At 36.5% G+C, this 21767-nt stretch overlaps 1 protein-coding gene across 8 annotated transcripts in view; it reads right to left on the reverse strand.

The window, feature by feature from the left end:
* Nucleotides 1-21767, reverse strand: part of CEP192 (centrosomal protein 192) — a 63371-nt gene that overhangs the window by 32644 nt on the left and 8960 nt on the right. For 6 of the 8 annotated variants that reach the window (XM_082752234.1, XM_082752237.1, XM_082752236.1 and 3 more), the window contains 19 exons: nucleotides 20292-20432; nucleotides 19634-19979; nucleotides 19100-19240; nucleotides 17045-17109; nucleotides 16774-16965; nucleotides 16106-16229; nucleotides 14095-14225; nucleotides 12628-13660; nucleotides 12380-12506; nucleotides 10864-11035; nucleotides 8982-9879; nucleotides 7102-7250; nucleotides 5028-5258; nucleotides 3647-3772; nucleotides 2533-2676; nucleotides 2281-2344; nucleotides 1502-1641; nucleotides 1268-1360; nucleotides 93-208 (listed from right to left, as the gene is read on the reverse strand). In XM_082752234.1, the coding sequence (XP_082608360.1) occupies nucleotides 93-208; nucleotides 1268-1360; nucleotides 1502-1641; nucleotides 2281-2344; nucleotides 2533-2676; nucleotides 3647-3772; nucleotides 5028-5258; nucleotides 7102-7250; nucleotides 8982-9879; nucleotides 10864-11035; nucleotides 12380-12506; nucleotides 12628-13660; nucleotides 14095-14225; nucleotides 16106-16229; nucleotides 16774-16965; nucleotides 17045-17109; nucleotides 19100-19240; nucleotides 19634-19979; nucleotides 20292-20432 (4433 nt within the window). Of the gene's footprint in view, nucleotides 1-92; nucleotides 209-1267; nucleotides 1361-1501; nucleotides 1642-2280; nucleotides 2345-2532; nucleotides 2677-3646; nucleotides 3773-5027; nucleotides 5259-7101; nucleotides 7251-8981; nucleotides 9880-10863; nucleotides 11036-12379; nucleotides 12507-12627; nucleotides 13661-14094; nucleotides 14226-16105; nucleotides 16230-16773; nucleotides 16966-17044; nucleotides 17110-19099; nucleotides 19260-19633; nucleotides 19980-20291; nucleotides 20433-21767 lie in introns of those variants that run through there. The other 2 variants (XM_082752233.1, XM_082752238.1) reach the window with 2 other exon arrangements.

Consider the following 21767-nt stretch of genomic DNA (forward strand, 5'->3'; position numbering starts at 1 on the left):
ACAGTGTCCCCTGTTGGGGACACACATCTGTTCACAACCATAAGGTTGAAAATTACTGTTTAAAATATGCAGCATAAAATCAGTTATGTTACCTTTGTATAGACGTTACGGTTTTTGGAAAAAACATCACAGTCACTTCTCGTTCTTCTTCAGGAAGAAGGAAGAGATCGCCAGGTTCAACAGCAAAGCAGCTGTCTTGATTTGATGTCTGAAGGTGAATGGGGGAACAAAGGGGAAAGGTTAATTAATTTAAGGGCAGTAAATACTTCTAGAACATATAATGCAATCTGGCTGTCCCTCTGCCACACACGTAGTTCAGATAACTTACATACATCTGACAGCTTCAGAACTTTTTCACATTATCTCACACAAACTAAGTTCTTCCAACAGTTGGACAGCATAAATATCTCTAGCAGAAGACATCAACTGTGTATACAACAGTAAAAGAGCCACGAGGAGATTTAAAGAACTGAGTAGTAACTACAACATGGCAATGATACACTACTAGCTAAGTAACAGCACTAGCCTCAACATAGGGTACCAACTCTTAATATCACATTAACATAAGTTTTGTAGCACTACTCACGCATCCTATCTCCGTGGCCCCTGTTCAAAGAAATTTTGTGCTCACAGCCTTCTTTGTTTTATACATATACATTATGTATGTAAATTGTAAAATAGGACCCGACTGCTCCTTTTTTTTTTGACCTCAAAGTACTATTTTCAAATGTGTCATTATCCTTCAGTCTGGGACTATACTCTCCAGGGATTTTCAGGCAAATTATAGTCAGGTGAGCAGAACATATGTACCTGGAAAGAACTCAGCTTCATACCTAACTTGGCAAACTGTCCATAGCAAACTAATGCAGCTTCATTAAAACAAAAACAAAAAACATTTACCAATGCTAATATTCCTATTTGTTCTAAAGGAACTTTACTTCACAAGCTAATTAACATCAGCTGTGTAGTGCAGTATTCACTACTTCTACATGTGTTATAAGTCTGTTAAAATCTATTCATTAAGATACAGGAAAAGTATATTTGTTAAAACAAACATAACCAAAGCTGAAATTCTCATCTGGTTTTTCTCATCAAAACAAAATTCTCATCCGTTTTTTCCAATTGTACAAATTAATCTGTTATCATTCATTCTCTTTATGTCAACTTATAAACCAGTTAAGCTAGGATATCAGGGCTTAATTATTTTTTCTAAATACAGCATTAATGACACAAAACATATGATTTCAAGACGGAGAAGCCAGCCTACCTTAACTTCCAAATATACACCAATGTTTCCAGCATTTTTCAATGGCAGCTGCTGTTTGGCTGTTGAACCCACAGTAGTAGACAGATGTATTGTCTGGAAAAAGGAAAAGTGTATATGTATGTATGTGTACACATACAGAAATAAATATAGAAATATAATCTGTATTATAAAAACAAACATATTACTAGAAACAGCAAATTATTCTTAGAATATACTTTGTAAATACATGCAAACCTGTAAGTCCTTTGGAGCATGTATCCTCGCTGTTCCAGCTCTTGCTCGAAGAGGAATGCTTTTAATCACACCGGTAGGTCCTGGACTATCCAATTCCACATCAACTCTTGCCAAGAATTCATCCGCTGGACCCAAGGGATCTAGGAACAAGTCCGTGAATCACAAAACTCAAGCAAGTTTGCTAGCAGCAGAGGCCATTCCTATGGACGTGTTGATCAGTAGCTGAACTGAGTGAGACACCTTACCCTTAAATGGACATTGATGTAAACTCTCCCTATCACAAACCTGCAGGTAAACGCTCACAGGATCTTATTTAAGATTTTTACCTTTCTGCCAAATATGGCTGAAATTTTCTAAAGCAAACCAAAAAGCATACTAGCTAAACTAGCTGATATACTACTGCTTAGAGGAAGCTGGGGGGAAAAAAAAGTTGTTTTTTTTTTTTTTTTCTTCAAATTTCTCATCTATATTATAGCATTTTCTTAAGCTATTATTTAATTCCTTCAGCAAAAGAAGTGGGAATTTCACACATTTTGAAGTAGATAATCACTTTATACCGCCTGATATGGAAGTATAAGTACCCTTGTTAACATCTAAAAGATTAAGACATAGAGGTACGTACCTTCAGGTCCTAAAATTAAACATGATACTCAAAACATTAGGACACAAACCAAAGACTGTTTCATTTCAAATTTGCAGCCCGTTTCTACAATTTTAACATGTACATACATTAAAAGTCAAATTTGTTTTAGTTAAAAATGAAAATCAGATTACTATACCTGAACAAGAAATTTGTTTCTTAGGTGCATGGAACAGAACCCAAACAGTTAAAGCTTCAGGATCCTGAAAAAGAAATTGGTAGACTCATCTCATGGATGAGACAGAGATTCTGAAGAGAAATGTAAAGAAACTTGTAGCAATAAAACACTACTCAAATAGGTAGGCTCTGTAAAAATCATTACTGTTAATCCAGATGTTCAGAACTCATTTCAGACAGTAACAGTGAGAATCAGTCAACTCAAACCACTTACTTGTCCATCATAACTTGCATGGATCACATGATTTACAACTGATGGAGCTGATATCTGAGAAACCGTATCCATTTGGAGTGACTGCTCACTAGGAGGATTAACTGGTTCCTTGGAAAATGTGAAGCAACGCCAAGCTACTGCATTCTGTCCACAAAATAAAGTTTTTAATGTATTAAAACTCTTATTGTCACTAACAAGAATACTGACAGAGCTGAGAAATGTAAGGTTATTTCTAAATAGTAAAACTAGCCTGCTAAAATAATTAAGGATTAATTATTTTAATCTGTAGTTTCAGTTGGTATACTACAGTCCAGAAAACATTCAAAAATAGTCAGAAACCCTTCTGCAGTAAAAGGAGACAATGGTTAGTGGAAGGCTTTGAGAAGTTTGGCTATGCAAGGCCAAACCTGACCCAGTCACTGAGGCAATGATCCAACCTTAACGTAAGGCCAGTCCTTCCCCTGCTGTCCCCACCTAAGGGAACAAGACAGCACAGAAAGCAGCCAGTATAGCCACCAACACAGAACCTGCATTGCCACAGAGACGCAAAGGGGAGCATGTTGTAGCCTACAATGCAGGGCATTCCTGCCAAGTGGGAGAGAGCAGGCAGAGTCCCACTCCGGCAGAGAAACACAGAACTTGCTCAGCTTGCTGTGAAGCAAAGCTGCTTGTTTCAGTCATTAGCTGTTTGAACAGCACGTGCCACTTCAATAGTTCATACCTCTTCTCTAAAGGAAGGTTTAGGCAACACAATTCTTTTGCTGTCTGCTGCTCTACTGACTCTGGCAACACAGGGACAGGCTGTGTCTGCACTCATTTACAGAAGGGAGGAAAAAAAAAAAAGAAAAAGGTTTGACTTCTTCCAGAAGCACTTTTGCTGGTACCATTACAGCTGAACCAGATTATCACCCTGCAAGAGTTATTTCCTTACTAACTTTAGACTCTTTGGGATTTTTACATCTAGTGTCAAGGGCATATTTCCTATTTACATATAAAATGTAAATAGGGTTCCAAAAAGGGTTCCCCCAAAATAGGGTTCCCCCAGAAAGGGTTCTATTAAAATTCAGTATCGCAAGAAGTTAACTTTCACATACAAGATGCTTGCTGTACTTACTGCATTAATAATCAGTCTAATTGGCACAAAAGCATGGGTTTTGTTGGTAAGTTTTAGTGGAAGAGCCTTCCAACTGCCAGAAGTCAAGTCACCAAAATCCAGATAATCTTGTTCTCCTGTTTCCACCTGGTTTTAAGGCAAAGCAGAAATTATAAGGAAGGAAAAGTGCCAAATGCACCAGCATACAAAAGCAGCAGGATGCTACATACGTTATGTTAACTGTAATATTTTCAGCTAGTTAAACTTCAGGAAAATAAAGAGGGGTTAATTTTGTTTGTATAAAAATACTTTGTGCTGTGATCTGTAGCAAAACACAGCTTTTATTTGGTACATTTCACCATCTCAATAATGTAACAAGGTATGTAGAGGTATAGTATGGTTTACTTTTAATTTAAAAATGGAGCAAGTTTGAATGAAGAACATGGACAATGATGGGTTTTGTCAAACTACTTACAAAAGTTACATTGAAAGTTAAATTCAGATTTACAGAAGTATGAAAATACTGTATCTATTCATATATATTCAGCTAGAGTACCATTAGAACTTGTTGAAAATGTTTAGTTAGGCCAAGTAGGTTAACAGTTCAGCGTAAGATGAAAAAATTTGCTAGCTGTAATTAATATACTGACGATTTGACTTTTGTCAGCAAGGTCACAGACAACCACATAGTTTGCTGAGACACCTCCAAAAGTAGCATCATGCACACTTCTGCCTGACGAGACTTTTAAATGTACAACTGCATAACTCCAATAATTAAATTTGGATTTAATATACTACTTCCCATCTAGCTGTTTGGGTTTTTTTTTGTTGTTTTTGGTTTTTTTTTGTTTGTTTTTTTTTTTTTTTTCTTTTTTATGGTAAGACAAAAGATAAAGGTATATTCCATATACCTATTTACTTTTAATTATGAACTAGTCTGAAAGAAAAGATTCTCTACAGCCATAAATAAACCAAAAGGAATAACCAACCACAACAAAACCCACTTCATGTAATTAAAAAATGAAAAAATGAAACTTACAGCTGGAATGCTTTTCGCTATGTTGTAATGCTAAATGATGTCCAACATAGTCGGTAATATATGCTGAGAAAGCATTAGATGTTAAAGACCTCATCCATTCTTTTAATAATGGAAAAAGTAGTATCGTTTTATTATTTTCAGTCAGTTATATAAGAATTCTTCATGTTCAGCTAGGTGCTCTTCCATAATTAAAACTTCCTAAGTAGTTATAAGTTTCTAAAAAATATTCTTTTATATTCCCTACCCATCCCTAACATCAGAAATTTTAGGTTCCTTTGAGGAACAACTTCACATTCCTATTCTTTGTCACAGCCATTAAGCTATTCATAAAATTACAATTAAAAAACACAACTGGCTACTTACTTCTAAATGAGGATTTTCAGCAACTGCTGTCAGAACTACCCTACTTGCCAAAGCTTCTGCCTGAACGATTGTCTCAGCATCTGCAGAAACTGGCCAAGATGAAACACTGAGAATACACTGAAAGATCCCCGCATGACAAGGTAAGAAAAGTATTTTCAGGTCATCAGTAGAATGGGGTCCTATGATTGCTTTGTTCTTGAACACAAGACATTGATATTTCGCAGGATCCATCTGAAAAACAAAATCTATGTCAATTTCAACAAGCCTTTTGCTGGAGGACAGCTTCTTTCAAAATACTATATTCATCTGGCACCACTGCTCAGCACAAACATCTTGTACGTCTTTTTGTTCAACATTAATTCTTGCATCATCATAATTATGCCCCACTTCCATCTCACTTAACTGTAGGCATTTGTTTTAGAAGTTAGATAAGTCAGCCTGAAAGTTGCTGGGATTTCTTTCCAGCATCTACTGGAAGATTAGCGTTGGGATTATAGTATTTATTATATTTGAAAGTGAATTTATAAGTAGACTCCTGATTTTGAAAAAAAAAAATCATCAGCAAAATAACTAACTGACACCAATTTTACTTGGTGCTTTTGTCCAAAGATGGGAGGAAGAAGCGTGAGGGAAGATTAAGGGAAAGGTTGATAGGATGGAGATCAGCAGTAAATCCTAGTACAAATGTCTTAAAGTTTCTGTTGCACATATTCATATATAATTTGCAAGCAGGAGTGACACTCTGCAAGTCATACTCTGTGCATCTTCAAGGTAACCTGACTAAAAAAAAAAATAATTACATTGTGGAGCAAACAAGTTAAATACATATATTTCTTCATACAAGCAATTGAGATGTGAATGTCATTCAGTAATTTCATGAAAACTATCACCTGGTACAAGAGAATCTGAGGTTTGAATAGTTGCTTAAGAGCTTTGTGATACTGAGCAACTGTGAAAATGTTAAAAAAAATCTTATTTCTATATACATCTATACATACACAAAAACAGACTTGTGGATTAGTGATTTTGTTTGTTTTTGTTTTAAGAGGAAATATACAAAGGAAATGACAACAAAACAGAATTCATTCTCCTGGAAGAAAAACATGTGCTACACCTGCTAGAAAATAAACATAAGAAGAAATATGTTATGGATCCATATGTACAATATGCTTATACATTACAGCTTCTAACTCCCACAAAATGAATTATTGTCTGGTATCTCTTAGTAAAAAGGACCAGTAAACAAGAAGCAGATTCAAAAAAAAAAAAGTCAAAAAAGCTGTACTGCATAGAATCTACAACTGAACTGAACTATGGATGTCCCTAAACAATTTCAAAAGATTAGCAAGATAGAGAACAGTCCACTAAGAGCTATGGGCAGAAGTAATACCTAGCTCCTAAGTTCCCACATGTCCAGTTGTCAGAAGCACAAAGCATACTATGCTTGTCCTGTTGCCATATTCTCCACTGCAAAGAGTATTCATCAGTGGAGGAAACAGTACTGGTAGACTTTTAATCTAAGTCACTTGCATGCTCTCAAGATCTTTTCTGTCTGAAACTATTACTGTGCCAACACAAGTACATGGAAAAGTCCAAGATGTCCAATTTATGGCCTACAAGATACATAAAACCCACAGCCATCTAGCTTGAAGCCTGCTCCAAATCTTCCTTATTCTGTCACACGAGATTCAGAGATTGAGAAAAATGGGAGCAAACTCCAAAAACAGTTTTAGAAACATCCCTACAGAGGACAGTTGCTACATTTCTAGGGATAACTTCTTTTCCACACAAAGATGGGAACGAATGAGTAGGAAGCTAAAACTCACCATAATTCACATGCGCAAAACAATTTTAAAGTCAACCCCATCATGTTGTATTTACCCCTACTATTCCTACTCAGTAGAATAAATCAGGTGGCCTGCCTGAAAGAGGGCACCGCTGTTTTTGTCTACCTTAACTATAAAACAGAAAACTTATAATTCTCCAATTTTACCGTATGACATCTCATAAGGTTACAGTGTTATGCTTATAATTCTATTTAAAAAAAAAAAAAAAACAAAAAAAAAACTCTTACCTTTTCCCCATTTACTGAAATACTGAGTATTCCAATGCTGACCTGCAGCCACCGTTCAGTTGGATTAAAGATGCTAAGAGCAGTCTGTGAGGCAATTCCCACACAACAGGCATTAGGGAACTTCAGCTCTTCTGGTACTTTTACATGTCCTTCGGAAGAAAGTACGCTCCTGTTAGGTCCAAGTATCCACAAGCAAATCAGCACTCAGGCTGTCACCGCATCAATCTGTAAACCCATTTGCCAAATGCTTCCTTGTATGAAGGAAACATTCAACTCCTACAGTTTACATCAGAATGTTTTCCACCAGCCTGATAGCCACGATTTTAATCAGGCATTTCTTCTTCGCATGTAACTTGGAATTCAAGTATCACATACAAAAATACTTAAAGAAATAAGACATCCCATGCAGTCACTAACCTACAAGGTGTGTGTGTGTGTACATACCTTGTATAAAACACTCAGTTTTCACGGTTTAATCAGTAGTAGCCCAAATGACAAAAATACAAGCATCAATATCACAACTTCTTTAGGACATTTAATGTGACCAAAAAAGACTTTTCTTCCTCTACTAAAGTAGAACTGCTACCTAAAAAGCTGTTTAGGCAACCTTTTGCTACAGAAAACACTGAGAATTCCTAGCGTAGATTTTTGCTGTGGAAATGCTGCCATCAAAAGTCACCTCCAAATCAACAAGAAATCCTAATTCAAATACTTTATTTCCAGGTGGTCCTTACTTCTACAATATTAAAAATAACTCTTTCAGACGAAATGCAACATTATAATGACAACACAATGAAGTAAGAGTTCTGTGGCATGCCAAAGAACAATTATCCACAAACCCACTAATAGGTACTCATGTCTAATGAAAAAAATTGACTTCTCAGTTAGGAAGGCACGTGTACAACTTTACCTGGAGTAAAATTTTAGTTACTTGAACAATAGTCTAAGGCCACAAATTATTATTAATCCTCCAAACCAGAAAATTCAAACACAAACACGAAGGTGAAAACATGAACTAAGACTAACATCACTGGAATTTAATTACAAGTTCAAAAAGTCAAATTTGCCAAAAAAAAAAAAAAATCCCGTCTACACTGCACAGATATTCAGAGAAGTTCAAAAGCAAGTACAAGAAGTCAGCAATTAAAGATGAGTAATAAATCACCTACAGACTACTACAAATACAAACCTTCAACACCACTAGCTTGTCATTTCATCTCAAAGAATTAACTAGAAAAAAAAATCAGAAAAAACAACTAAATAGATCAGATTAAGAAAAATCTCAGAAGTGAAATATTTTACATTGCTTTGATTTAGAGGTAAGTCAAGATACAGAGAAACAGCATAAAGTACAGAAGGAGACTGGCAGCTTTTCTTTCCCCTTTCATAACTAGAAAAAAGCCTAAGCTCTCCACTTTCCTCTTGGGATTTTTCAGCTTAGCTGGCTGTTAATACAAAGTTGAGTTACAGAGATAAACGCCTTCTACTTTCCAGCTAAAACACAACTGAATTTCCAGAGCATGATTTGTTTTCCCTAACTGCAACTAGGATTTGTCTTCCTTATGAGATTAAAGAAAGTGCTAGATACTTTAAACAGTTGTAAAAATACGGCATGTTGAAATCTAGCCTCTTAAGACTACAAAAAATACCTTTTAAGACCATTAGAAGGACTATAAACATTGAATTTAGAAAACATAAGTAGAAAAATAATTTTAAAAAAACTAGCAATACCATTTTAAAAAGTATCAAAGGTGCATAAACAATAGTTGTGGTTACACTTAATATACTGCCACATTAATTTTATGTAATGGTCTTTGCATAGTAATTTTAGCCATTCTTGTCCAAAGCTATGTTTTCAGCATACTTTTAAAAAGCCTTACCAAGACCAGGTGACATCGAAAAGTCCCACTCTTTTCTACCAGTTCCAAGAGGTTGTCCAGCAAATGATTTTAGGTTTAAGATATTCTTGTTCCAGGAAGCAGAATGTGGATTACAAAGCGAAGCTGCACCCAAAGAGCCAGGACCAAGATTCGAACCCAAAGGAATTCCTACTGGAACTGGATTCTCCACATGTCCTGCTGGGAGAGTAGAGCAAGGAAGCCCTACTGGAAGGCCAAAAGCTGCAGAGCTGCAGCCATGAAACTGAGACAGAACTGTACTTCCAGTAGATGGCATATTTCCCAGATGCTGTTGTACAAATGGGGTCGTTGCAAGAGAACGTCCTGTAAGCAACGTGGGAACAGAAGAAATTGCTTGGCTTTCAGAGGTAGTGACGTGGGGTTTAAAGCTTGAAATAGGAATATACTGTTCTCCAGATGAGTTTTGATTTAATGGAATATAAGTTCTTAGGCCAGGAAACATAGGTAATACATTTAAGGATGGTAATCCTTGTCTCTGTGCTTTGTTTGTAGGATCCTGCCACGCTTCTGCATCAACATTAACAGAAAGTGGCTCAAAGCTGCAAAATTTACTTGACAAAGCTGATTTAACAGGGTCTAACTCTTTATGATTTGCTGCTACATTTGAAGGAATAGATGCAAGCAGCTTTTCATTCTTTGGTAAACCTTCAGTGGACAGTTCCTGGCCCTGTACTTCATCTTCATGTTTTCTTTTAATAGCTGCAAGATCGTTTTCTTCTGATTTTTCATCAACATTAAACAGCACTCCTTTTCGGTTTCTTTGGCACAAGTAGTCTTCTACATTTTCGTTGGCATGTTCCTGTGAAGGTGTTGGGCTGGCTCGAATTATCGTTGTACTAAGTTCACTTGCATTTTCACTCTAGTAAACAAATGGAATATACAATATTATTAGAAATATTATAAATTCTAGAAAAGTAAGTAGGATTTATGAGACAGACACTAATACCGGTGTTGTGTCCAACATAAGCAATCAAGTTTGTCAAGTCTTGTCTGGAGTTTTGTTTTTATAACATCTGTGGCTCTTCAGTTGAAAAAGTTTCCACTGGGATGGATGCTATCAGAGAGGTTTTTGGCTTTTATTTGTGTTTAAATTCCATCCACATTTATACACAGTTTGGAGCAGGGGTGGCATAACAAAGATTCCAGATTTGAAGGAACCAATTGACTGAGATAATAGAATACTAATCATCTTAATCAGCGTAAGACCGCAAGTCTGAACAGAAGTATCACTCTTAGAGTACACTCTTTGCTAAAGCACTAAGAGCAGTCAGAATGATTGTCAGAGATAGATAAATGGTGCTTTCGGTCCCGAAATCATTTAAGTTAAATTAAGTTAAAACAGGAGTTTATAAACATTTCTCAGGGGGTGGGGTAAGAAAAGTATTCTTCCCAACAGCTGCAGCTGAGCAGAAAGGGAGCTTCAGGGGTGACAAAAGCAGATATAGATGCTGCAAACTGCTACCGGAATGCTGCATTGTGTTCCAAGAACAGAATGACTCAATAAGCAATAAAGAAAAATGCAAGGAGAAAACCCACAAACTTTTTTCTTCTTAGGTTAGTAGTTCTTTGAATGTTTGATTATGTTTACATTCACTAGGGTTTGTGATTAATCAAAATCTAGCTCAGAATTTAAATTTCTAAAAACTCAGGAGTGGGTGAGAGAAGAGGGAGAAGCAGAATACCTTTTCCCTATGCACAGTATGTACTAAGCTGTTCTGCAACCCTTAAGGCTTTTCTAATGAACTGTTAAAATTTATTTTCACCATTTAAGAGTTCGTTTTGGGAGGTGGGTGTTTTTTAAGAAAGGGAATCAATGCATAATTACAGATCAAGATCTTCTTACCCAGCGTGTCTGTGGATCATGTGTTACAGCTGTGTTTTTAAGTGTACTGTCAGATGCGGAGACATACGTTAATCTGCTCATGCTCGGGCTTGAATAAACTGACTGAGGTAGCGTATTCTCCTTGCAAGGAGATTTTGGATAATGTGATGTGCAAGTAAAATCAGTTTCAGACCTGAAAAACAAATTCGAAGTACATTGGCATTACAATACATTTCTGATGATACACCCAATGAGTGCTAGACTACTTTAAAATCAATCTACTTCATCATTCTGCTTACTACAGTCAATAGAAGTGAAAAAATCAGCTATTAAATAACCTTTACAAGGTCTGGCTTGATGTAAATGAAGTTCGTTTTCATTAAATATAAGTTCATAAGACAAAGCATCAGAGTTCCACAGCTGCACTCAGATGCTAAGGTCATAGAAAAAACACTAAGTTATTAAAAGAAATAAGTATACTTCTATCCAATTAGATCAAAGAATGCCGAATGAAATCATTCAACATCCCAGACATCACATATCAGTATTTCCTCTTCACTGCTGAGTTTCTCTTCATTTCACACACACAAAAATATAGGCTCTCATGTTTGACAAAATGCATCAAGTACCATGAAAACAGTTGAAGTCGTTGGCAACTTTAACCAGAAAAAAAACACAGTTGCATAAACACAAATACTTCTGCACTTTTTGATTTTTGAAAAATGCCAAATAGTGTAATTCTAAAGTCACAAACCACATCCTAACTGTAGTTAAATATCAAGCAGTGAACTTAAAGTTAAGGCAAACAATTTAATACCTCTTCTTTTCGGGACAGCATACATAGGCACTGGCTACTGGTCATAGTATATGTTTAAGACTACATGACAGGCTTAGTAGTAATCTTATAATTTATATAGTGCTTCTTATTACTGAAGACCATTTAAATAACATTACCCTTTCAGTTGCTAAGAATTCCTGAAATCTTTGACACAAGATGCAGCTTCAAAATATGAAGTGTTCAAAAACAATACAAATATTTCAGCCCACCCTCTCTCACAAGCAGTGATATGAACCTGAGAATGAAAGTGACTGAAATACAAATCACCAACCAAATAGCCTCATTTGTAGTAGATGAATTGCACTAGAATAACAGTTCAAGTAAATAGAGTATTTTATACCCAAATTTTTGTGATGATGGAGTTATCTAAAGAATCTGACTAGCTAACATGCTGGGTATTTTGTATTCTTGCTTTACTGGACAATCCTGAGCGGAAACAGCCACGTGCCCGTCCATCATCTCTCTCATCATGCCAGTGAGGAAAATAAAAAGTTAACAATTGCTTAAGATTGTTCCCCCATAGACACATCAAAAGCAAAAAGAAAGATTATGTCTAAGAATGATGTCATAGTTTAATAAAGAAGTATAAACGTAAAGTATAAACATAAAGGTCAAGGACAAAACTACAATTAAAACTTGATCACTCAGCAATCCTCATGAAGCATTAGTAATTCTTATAACCTGCTCTGAGACATTTACCCTGAAAACGCTGTTCCAGAAGCATCACTAGGAGAAGAGTGTATTAGGGGCGAAGTTGAAGGTCTGAAGCTACACTGCTCATCCTCTAAAGGCTGCAAGTCACATTCAGGAAGAACAGGCTGATGTTCTGGTAAATAAGCAGAATTTAATAACAAGTTTAAGCACAGGATACAAGTCTGTTTTCAGGAAAAGCCTTTTCTATAACTGGTTACATTTGCCTTTTTGGACTACTCTTCAGATTCACTTACCATTACTATCCTGGGAAGTCAGGGAGAGCTTCTCAAAAGTTACATGTTTCACATTCCCACTGCAAGCAGTACTGGCCTCTTTGTTTCTCTTCTCTATTTTTGGACTTTGCTTCGTCTCATCCGTGTTCAATTTCTGCACAGGCTTTGCTTTTGTAGGACTTACTAAGACATATTTACCAGATTGTTTGGCAGGTTTTAAGTTGCTGAGTGACACAGTGTTTCCTGTACTTCTCTCCAAACCATTAAGCGGTTCAGGAACAGCATTTGTTGCTTGATCTGTTTCTGCATCTTCCCTGGTACAACATCTGCTAGTAAGATTGTCAGTCTGGTGAGCAAACAGATTTCTCTGTGACATTTCTATTTTTGCTGATAAAGGAGTTCCACATCTCTGTGCATCATTTCTTGTAGGTGAGCGGATACCAAGTGTATCTAATGTAAGGTCAGCACTTAAAGACTGTGAATGTTTACTATTTAATAAATCTGTCAACTTTTCTGAACCTTTTACACTATTTGTAGTCCTGTCTTCATGCTTGGAAACATCAGATGGATTACAGATATTCTGAGTATCATTTTCTGCATGAAAATAATCCAGAAATCGTTTATCTACTTCTTGCTGTTCATCATGATCATTTAACAAGTCTTCTAGAAAAGCATCTTTATTTCTAACTTTACTCAGTAAAGAGCCATCAGTCGTAAAGTTCTGGACAGATGCGTCATGTTTCACAATACTCTCATATTCACTTTCATGTCCAAGCTCATCTGTCTTTCTAAGGTATTTTTCCATATCAAATGCACTGCTTTCGACATTGTTAGGTAACGCGTGATTAGCGGAGAGCTCCATCTCTTTAATAATTCCAGGAAGGAAACATGTTTTTTTATTTTTAGTTGAGAGTGCCATCATCATAGCAGCTAGCTGGGTAGGATCAGCACTGCAGGAAGCATTCGCAATAGCAGATGCAATTGTGCTAATACTTAGGACAGAATCAGAATGATTACATAAGCCACCTTCCACCTTGTCCTCATGAATTCCATCCTACAACAAAAGAAAATAGGTTAAGCACCAAATTAAGAAATGTATTTTTTAAGTGATTTTGCATTTGCCTAATATGTTCACATTTCTTGTTACGACACTTCTAACCTACTGCCAAGAAGAAACACTACAATGGGAAAATTACTCATTTTGTAAACTATGTGGAATGGCTTGGTCTGTCAACCCAAATGAGGAAGGGAGAAAAAGGAAAATGACATGACAATAGTAACACCTCGCTGTCCAAAGGATCATGGCATTCTAACAAAGTTACCCAAGAAACAAACACCTGCTAGGATTTCAAATGATCAATATAAAAGGAACAAGTTGCTATGAAAGCTTAAATTTAGCCTTATTTAAAGAAGCAACAATAAGAAGAAGTGTTAAGTGACTTTTGTTCAAGTTTATACTTGCAGGTAATAGAAAATACAAAGAAATACCTTTGGGTTACTTTGGGTAGCTGCTTCTGTATTAATGCTTTTTTGTATTCCAGCTGCAGAGTCCACCCTATGCCATGCACTTTCACAGCTGGTAGAATTTCCATGTTCTTTTGTTTGTGTTTCCAAGTCTTCTAAGAAAGAAGAAAAAAGACTGATAATTAATTATATCGTCTGAACATCAACATTCATTGGACACACGTGCTCCTGTAGTGCTCTGTAGGAAAAAACAACTGCCATAATGGCACAAGTACAAATACTGCAAGCATCAAATGTTGTCTGTGCAATACTCAAAGTCTACATTCAGTTCACAAAATTGATACCATATGCTCATGCTCTTCATTTTCAGGTAGTTTATCACATTCTTTCAAGCCAAACAAATCTCATAAAATACTATTTGCAAGGAACCATGAACACAAACCCAACTCCAGTAGAAAACTGGCAAAGTTATACCTGAGTAAATCCATTTTTCATATGCTGGAGGGTTTGACAGAGGTAAACAGCAATGACCTTGAAGGAGGACATGTTTCTGAAACCATCAAAACCATTAAGAATCTTCTTGATTACCAGACCAAACCCAAACTAGGAGATATTCTGATGAGATCTATAGGCTACCATAGCACCAAAGCAGTTTCTGCTTAAAGAAAAACATCCAGACTTCCTAGAACACTAAAAAACAAAGTTTTAAAAATGTTCAGCTTAGTAGGAAAATAATTATAAAGCATTTTTATTTATTTTTAATTTCTATTCTGCTTGTAGCAGATATTTGGAGCTTAGATACACTTTGCATTTCAAGTAATACCCTCCTTCAGGTTGCTAAGCTCTCAGCTTCTTCTGCATCTACTGCTCCTTAAAGAGGAATCGCATACTGACATTGCTAATAAAGATCATTGCCAGTACTACTGAAAAATCAGATGGCAATAACTCTTAACATCCCAGCCACGAAGTGACCTAAAAATGTTCTTCCCCTAGCATTTATAGCAACACTCATATCAAAATAACTACAGAGCACACCAGGGTACTTGTCTATTATTTAAAGCAACAGTTATAGCTATTATTTACCTGAACAGTGGTCACAAACTTCAGTAGCTAGCTAGTTTCATGGGTTTTTTTGTTTGTTTGTTTTTGTTTTGTTTTGTTTTTGACAAAAACACAGACTTCTTGGAATGGACTTAAGCACACTAACACTTAAAAAAAATTATTAGAAATGCTCAAAAATATTTGGAACATCCTGGAATGAGGAAGATAATGGCTGTAAAGCTGTTTTCAAGGACATGTGCTCCATAAAAACCTGATGGATGTTTTTCACCAAATCACTGCATTAATGCTAGAGAGGCTCACAAAGATTGATGTCACCCCAACCATAGCAAGAACAGCAGACACACTTTAAACTGAACTTGCCTTTTGAGCAAGTACTCATAATTATTTCCTAGGTGTAGCTTGTTAAGTTGATACACAAATATGCAAAGTGCATATTGTGATTTTCACATATAAAATCCTGAAAGAATCTCTTTTTACTTAGAGTCACTCAGATATCACAGAAGTGTATTTATTTATTTTAAAAGATGGTAGGAAAGAAATTAGACTATATACACACGCACAGACACAGACAGCTCATGCCCAATTCTAGTTCTTTCCCTACATCCTTGATACCTGTACAGGCAAACAAACCAGCTTTCTGGTTTCATTTCTTTTGGCAACACATTTGTATAGCTTTTTCAATAGGAAAAAGCTCTGACCAGACTTCAGTTATTACATGGCACTGTAACCAGTGTCTAGAAATGCTCACATTACCAAGAAAACTTCAGCTACTATCTAGTATTAGAATGCTCCCTCTTGCAACTCTTTAGGCTCTGTGTTTTGCTGGTGCTTCCATCTTCAATCCCACACCCCTGAAAATGATTTGGTGAATGAGTCTATTACATATTCTTAACAGTCCTCGCAAGTTACATACAAGTAATTCTTAACTACTGTTACAGACTGTCTAAGGCTGACCCTTCCGTTCAATAATTACCTGTAAACACATCAGAAAGCTGTGAAGTTTCTTGGACAGTGTCACATCCTGAGACATCAGATTGTCTTAGCAAAGCAACAGGTTCCCTTTTCTTCGGAGATGTAATATGGTAACCAAAAGATGGCTATAAAAAAAGTTACCCCAGAATACAGGATTAGTTGATTTAATCATTAATATAAAGGTTCAGTTGGCTTGCAAAGCAGTTTCAGACACAGTGCCTCCCCAGTTGGTGTTTGGCTTTTGTATGGCTGAGAAATAACACACTTCCTAGCCTTGCAAGTGCCTAATCAAAATACACACGGTGTGATGCGGTGTGGTGTTTGTGTGAGCAACATTTAATTCAACTACTAGGTGGATTGTTTGCTCAGACCTCTAACAAGCAGCATGTAACATGGCATATTCTCCTCTCCATAATCCTACATATAATTAATTTTTGACCAAAAGGTAAAGATTCCCTGTTAACACCAACCAGCCCTTCATATCAGAAGTTCCAAGCGAGTACAAGTGAGAAACAAACTAATCCATACCTGTCATATATACATACAGAATCTCTTTAATAAGCAAACTTATAAAGTAGTTCTCCAAAAGAATTAGTTACGATGTTTTTAATAACAGCAGTAGTTTTTTCCTTTTCCTTCCCTTGCACCTTCAAACATTATGATACATACCCGTTTCACATCACTATCTCCACCAAGACAACCCAGAGCTTCAGATCTCTGACCAAAGAACTCTCCCAAAGACAAACGTAGGTAACTGGCATCTCTGTTAAGTTCAGATGTTCTCAGAAGAATGCAGCTATTGGCAGATTTCCATGAGCAGTCTGCTACTTCAGATGCATTTAGAATGTCTACTTTTTCTGCCTGTAGACAAAGAAGTTTCAGAAATTGTAACTTGCAAATAAATGAGTGTTATTCTGTTTACATTCAGATAATTATTTACCTGCCCAAGTCTGTGCTCTTTCTCAAATTCTTCCTGGTCTTGTGCAATCATTGCTGCTGCTTCAGCTTAAAACCAGAAAGGACACAAATTAAAACAAGTTGGAATTTAGTAAGCATTAATGTTACCATTTTGTGTCATTAAACTAAACTTTAAGGCAAAGATTGCAATGCTTAATTCTGCAACCAAGACAATCTGGGATACACCAGGAGTTGTTCCTCCCATTACAGTGGGAAAAGTTCATATGAAGTTTGCTTTAAAAGAGTATTTCCTGCATCCTTAGGAGCCACAGTAAAAGTAGTATTTGACTAGCTAACTTAGAGGTGAATAAAGGTGGCATCTTATGGCCTTAACACCAAACCAAACTCTCTCTCTATATATATAGTTTATATATATATATATATGTAATGATTATGCTGTCCACTCAAATACTTGTATTATTTTCATAATTAATATTTAAACAACAACAAACACTTCAGATCTCTTTTCTGAAATGATTTAAAAACTACTTATCAAGAGATACTGTTACTACCTTACCATTTTGGTCTGCTTAATGATACTTCAACGTTGAAGTATGTGGCCTTGTACACATAGCATCCCTAGTCACGGAGGAATACATCAAGAATGGATGCAAACGTGTAAGGTTAATATAGCTGTTGTCTATCAAAGTGACTTATGCGAAGTTGGAATACGTACTGTTGAGGAAAGCAACAAAATTGGGTTGCTCAATAAAGAGGTATTCCAACTGTATCTCCTAACGGCAACATGCCGCTATCAATGACATGCTGTTACATCCAGTGGAACTTTAAGTCATTATCAGTTCTTTGATCTTCTGTGCAAGCCATAAGGAATCTTACGAGGACTTCCTGAAGCACTAAACTCTGTCAAGTGAGCAATCCTGCACTAACTACTCTATACAAGAATACATAGTGCGCATAACTCACTGACAGAGATAGACATGTTATTAGTGAGACTCAAGCATCATCAGATGTCATTTCTTTTCTGTCCATATAAAACAGATCTCTCAGCTGTCAAGCATTCAAGCATCATACTTGAACACTGCAGACAAACAGGCAAACTAGCAGACAGAAAAACACTATCCACGCTGAATCTGGAAGCACAGGTCTTGTACCATATGGTATGGTAAGCCAAGCAGCTGGAAAGCTTAATTCCTTTAAAAAACATCAGATGGGGAAAAAGGTAAATACTCCTGGAAAAAATTTACAACAGACAAATATTCAGATGATTGTATTTCAGACTCAGCTTGTCCAAAGTGTCCAACATGTCCTGGCATTTAAAAAAATAATGAAGGAGCTCTGCTTCGCTGACATAGCCGATAGGGAAGTTTCTACTACACTGGATCTCATTTGTTTGTTCTAACAGAAAACCACCACAGTGTTGACAAATATTGCTTCAACCAATCAACCCTGTTTGATCTTGCATTCCTAATAAACTGTTCTGCACAGTGTCGTCTTTGAAAGATTGGAGAACCTTGATCAGACATCTACAGAATACATTACCCCTCCCATATGTCAGCCTTAGAAACTAGGAGAGACGAGGAGAAATACTGTTGCATACAATGCTCCAATCTGTCTAGTAAAAACAGATGATCAGAGCATATTTTGGTGATAAGCAATTGGTTTGCCTACAGTACTACAGGCACACCATCCAAGCCTGTATGACAAACAGAAAGGCTGCCATGAAGATCAGTCTGAGACAGTTAAAGGAAAATTTTTTAAAAAGCTATGTAAACCAAGGCCTGGGATTCCTTAGAAGAGCCCTGTAAACATCCCCAGTAGGTTCCAACATTTCAGTATTCACACCACTTCCTGGGAAGAAAAGGAGAAAAGGGAAGAAGCTACCAACTATAACTATTAATATCATTGTAGGCTACTAACAATATCAGATTTCAATAATTTTTGTATCTAAAGTCTGAAGGATTTGCAACGTTAAATACTAACTTTTTAAATACAAAAAAAGTTTTAAAAGGGATTAAAGTTTACTTAACACTATACTACAGATAACAACAGTTAACTAAAATGGAAAAAGATTACATACATCCAGTTATGAAGTCTTCATCTATTTTATCATCTTCAGCCAGAATTAAGTCTTGTTCTTCATCAAATGAAGTATAATAAGCAAGATCAGTCACCCATTTGCCTTCTTCATTTTGATAAACAATGCTATGTGGTATATCGCCTGAAAGATACATCAAATACTGCACTGTTGATTAAAATAAATAATAGTAACATGGTAAAGTCTCTTAAATTTAAGTAAGGAGTTCACTTGCCAAGGGTCAGCAACAAGTTAATGCAGATAACACAGCTGCAACTGTAAGTTGCAGCAGTTTTTAATCAAAAAAGCAACTCTAAATGTTTCAATATAAGTCCAATACACATCAGTTGGTATTTTTTGAAAGCTGCAGCTCAAAACTTATTCAAACTACTTATTTCTTATTTATAAAGAAACGGTGGATTTTTTAAAAAATAACTTTCACAATTCAAAAAAATCATACCCAACAACTTTATTTCTCTTTCCATGTAAACAGTCTAGCCACAATTGCATACCTAGGTTGTATCTAAAGCAGCCTACCTTTGTCTGCTGGAGATAAAGTTGTGTTCTCACAGCTGTCTGCAGTTGGAGACAGGTAAGCATCAGCAAGACCAACTTCACATTCAGTTGAATCTGCAGTTCCAGGTGCATTTGCACTAAGAGGAATTTTAGGAGTGGTGTAGGGCTCCGAAATTGCTTTTGCTGGATGTAGTACTTCTGCATCAGAAGCGGCAGCCTGACAGTCAGAAGAGGATTGTATTTCTTGCTTTGAAAGAGCACTTGTGACATCAGCTTCATGGCTGTCCATGCACTGAAGATACAGTGAATCCAATCGCAACTCAGCAGCACTGCGGGAATCTAGTGCATCTCCGCTAGTCATGGAGTTCTCAGGGAAAAATAATAATGATTTTTAAAGTGTCAGCATTGCATTTGTTAACTGTTTATGTTAATAGTCCTAGGTTAAAAAATACCCAAAGTCAACTATGTTTGAAAAGTATATCTAGACAAATTATTATTCATCTTTTATAAAGTGAGTTTGGGTTGTTAGTTCAACCTCTTACAAGTTTTCAAATGCACTACTATTTTTTATATATATATATATATATATATATATATATATACACACACACACATACACACAGAAACTACTGTCTTATTCTCTATATTATAAATAGAAATTTAAATAGCAATTCCATACCAGTTGTCTTATTGCTCTGGGCAGCATCTCTCTTTGCTCTGGACATGCAGTTATCCCTTGGTTTTGTGAATCTTCATCACTAGCATTTCCAGAGTCTGCTCCTGTCACTGCTGGATAAGTGTCAGGAACCCGAAAGTCCTCCTTAAATATATAATAATAATAATAAAGATTTCTGTTGCACTACAACAGATATACTGAAAATAAGAAAAGATATAGTTATTTCTATAAAGTTTAAAAATATATTTCCAGTAAAGTGTTTGTTCATGTGCCACTGCCATCTCTGGCTGCCAGCACTACTGAAGAGGACAGTAACTCCTGGCTATGCCAACCCACAGAACTGCCCCACTGAGCACATGCACAGCAAGAGGATGGAGGATCTCTTCTTCCTCCTACTGCATTCTTTCACTGTCCTTAACGAGTACACCGTACTGCCTCTCTTCTCCTCTAGAACCACTGCTGAATAAGGACCAACTAAGCACCTGCTGTACCCACCCCACCACCCTCTACAGGAACATTACACAAACAGGAGAGAGCTGAGAGCAGATCACGTAACTGCTACTTGCACTCTTCACAGTGGCCACAGGGTCTCAAACAACCACCTGTTCCTTCCTTCATGTACAGCTGTAGATCAGCAACTGGCAGCCTCTCCAGAACTACTGTTAGGGAGGTTAACAGAACACTTCCCACAGCCTGGAAAGTCTGAAGCCAGGCAGGGAATTTCTGAACCTATCAAGCAACACCTCCTTAGAGTCATTACAATCTTTCCTGTAACGATTTTTAAGCAATAAATAAATTTTATGACACTGTTTTTTTGAAGCTACTTGACAAAACATTTACCTGTTTGAATAAATCACACTTTCCTATTCTGGTCAAGCGTGCAAGTGTCAGTTTCCCATCCAAGCAATCTGTTTGTAACAGGCTTAGCTGCTACGCGAAGCCAAGCCAAGAAGCAGCCAGCTGCTGCTCTGTGCTTACCCTCCACACACTGACTGCCTCTCTAAGGCTCTTATTTCCTCCCCTAGAAAACTAAATCTTCATGATGCTGTTCACTTAATAAAACCTTGAAGATTTTTACCCACAACAATAACCTGGTGATTGAAAAGCTCTTTATAAACTAGTTGTACACTACAAAATAAGCAGACATTAGTGCCAGCAAGCATTACCTTAATATTTACAGAAATAAAAAGTAAAACTAATAGGAAGTAATATTTTGTCAGAAGTGAATTAAATTTATTTTCAAAAAGGGTAACAAATATCTTAATACAAAACTCCACTCCATCCTTTGAAGACTGATGCAGTTAGGACTTTAGCTTTAATTAAGAATCAATAGCTGTAACATGTAAAGTAGTTTTGTCACAGAACCATCAGAATAAAACGAAGCAATTCCTACACAGACAACATGTCCATCTCCTGGACGTTACAAGCAAGATCAATAGGTGGCCTTACTTGCCATTCAGCTGACCCCCCCTTGTTGGT

The sequence above is a fragment of the Aythya marila genome (genome assembly GCF_965140915.1).
Source record: "Aythya marila genome assembly, chromosome: 2".
NCBI lineage: Eukaryota > Metazoa > Chordata > Aves > Anseriformes > Anatidae > Aythya > Aythya marila.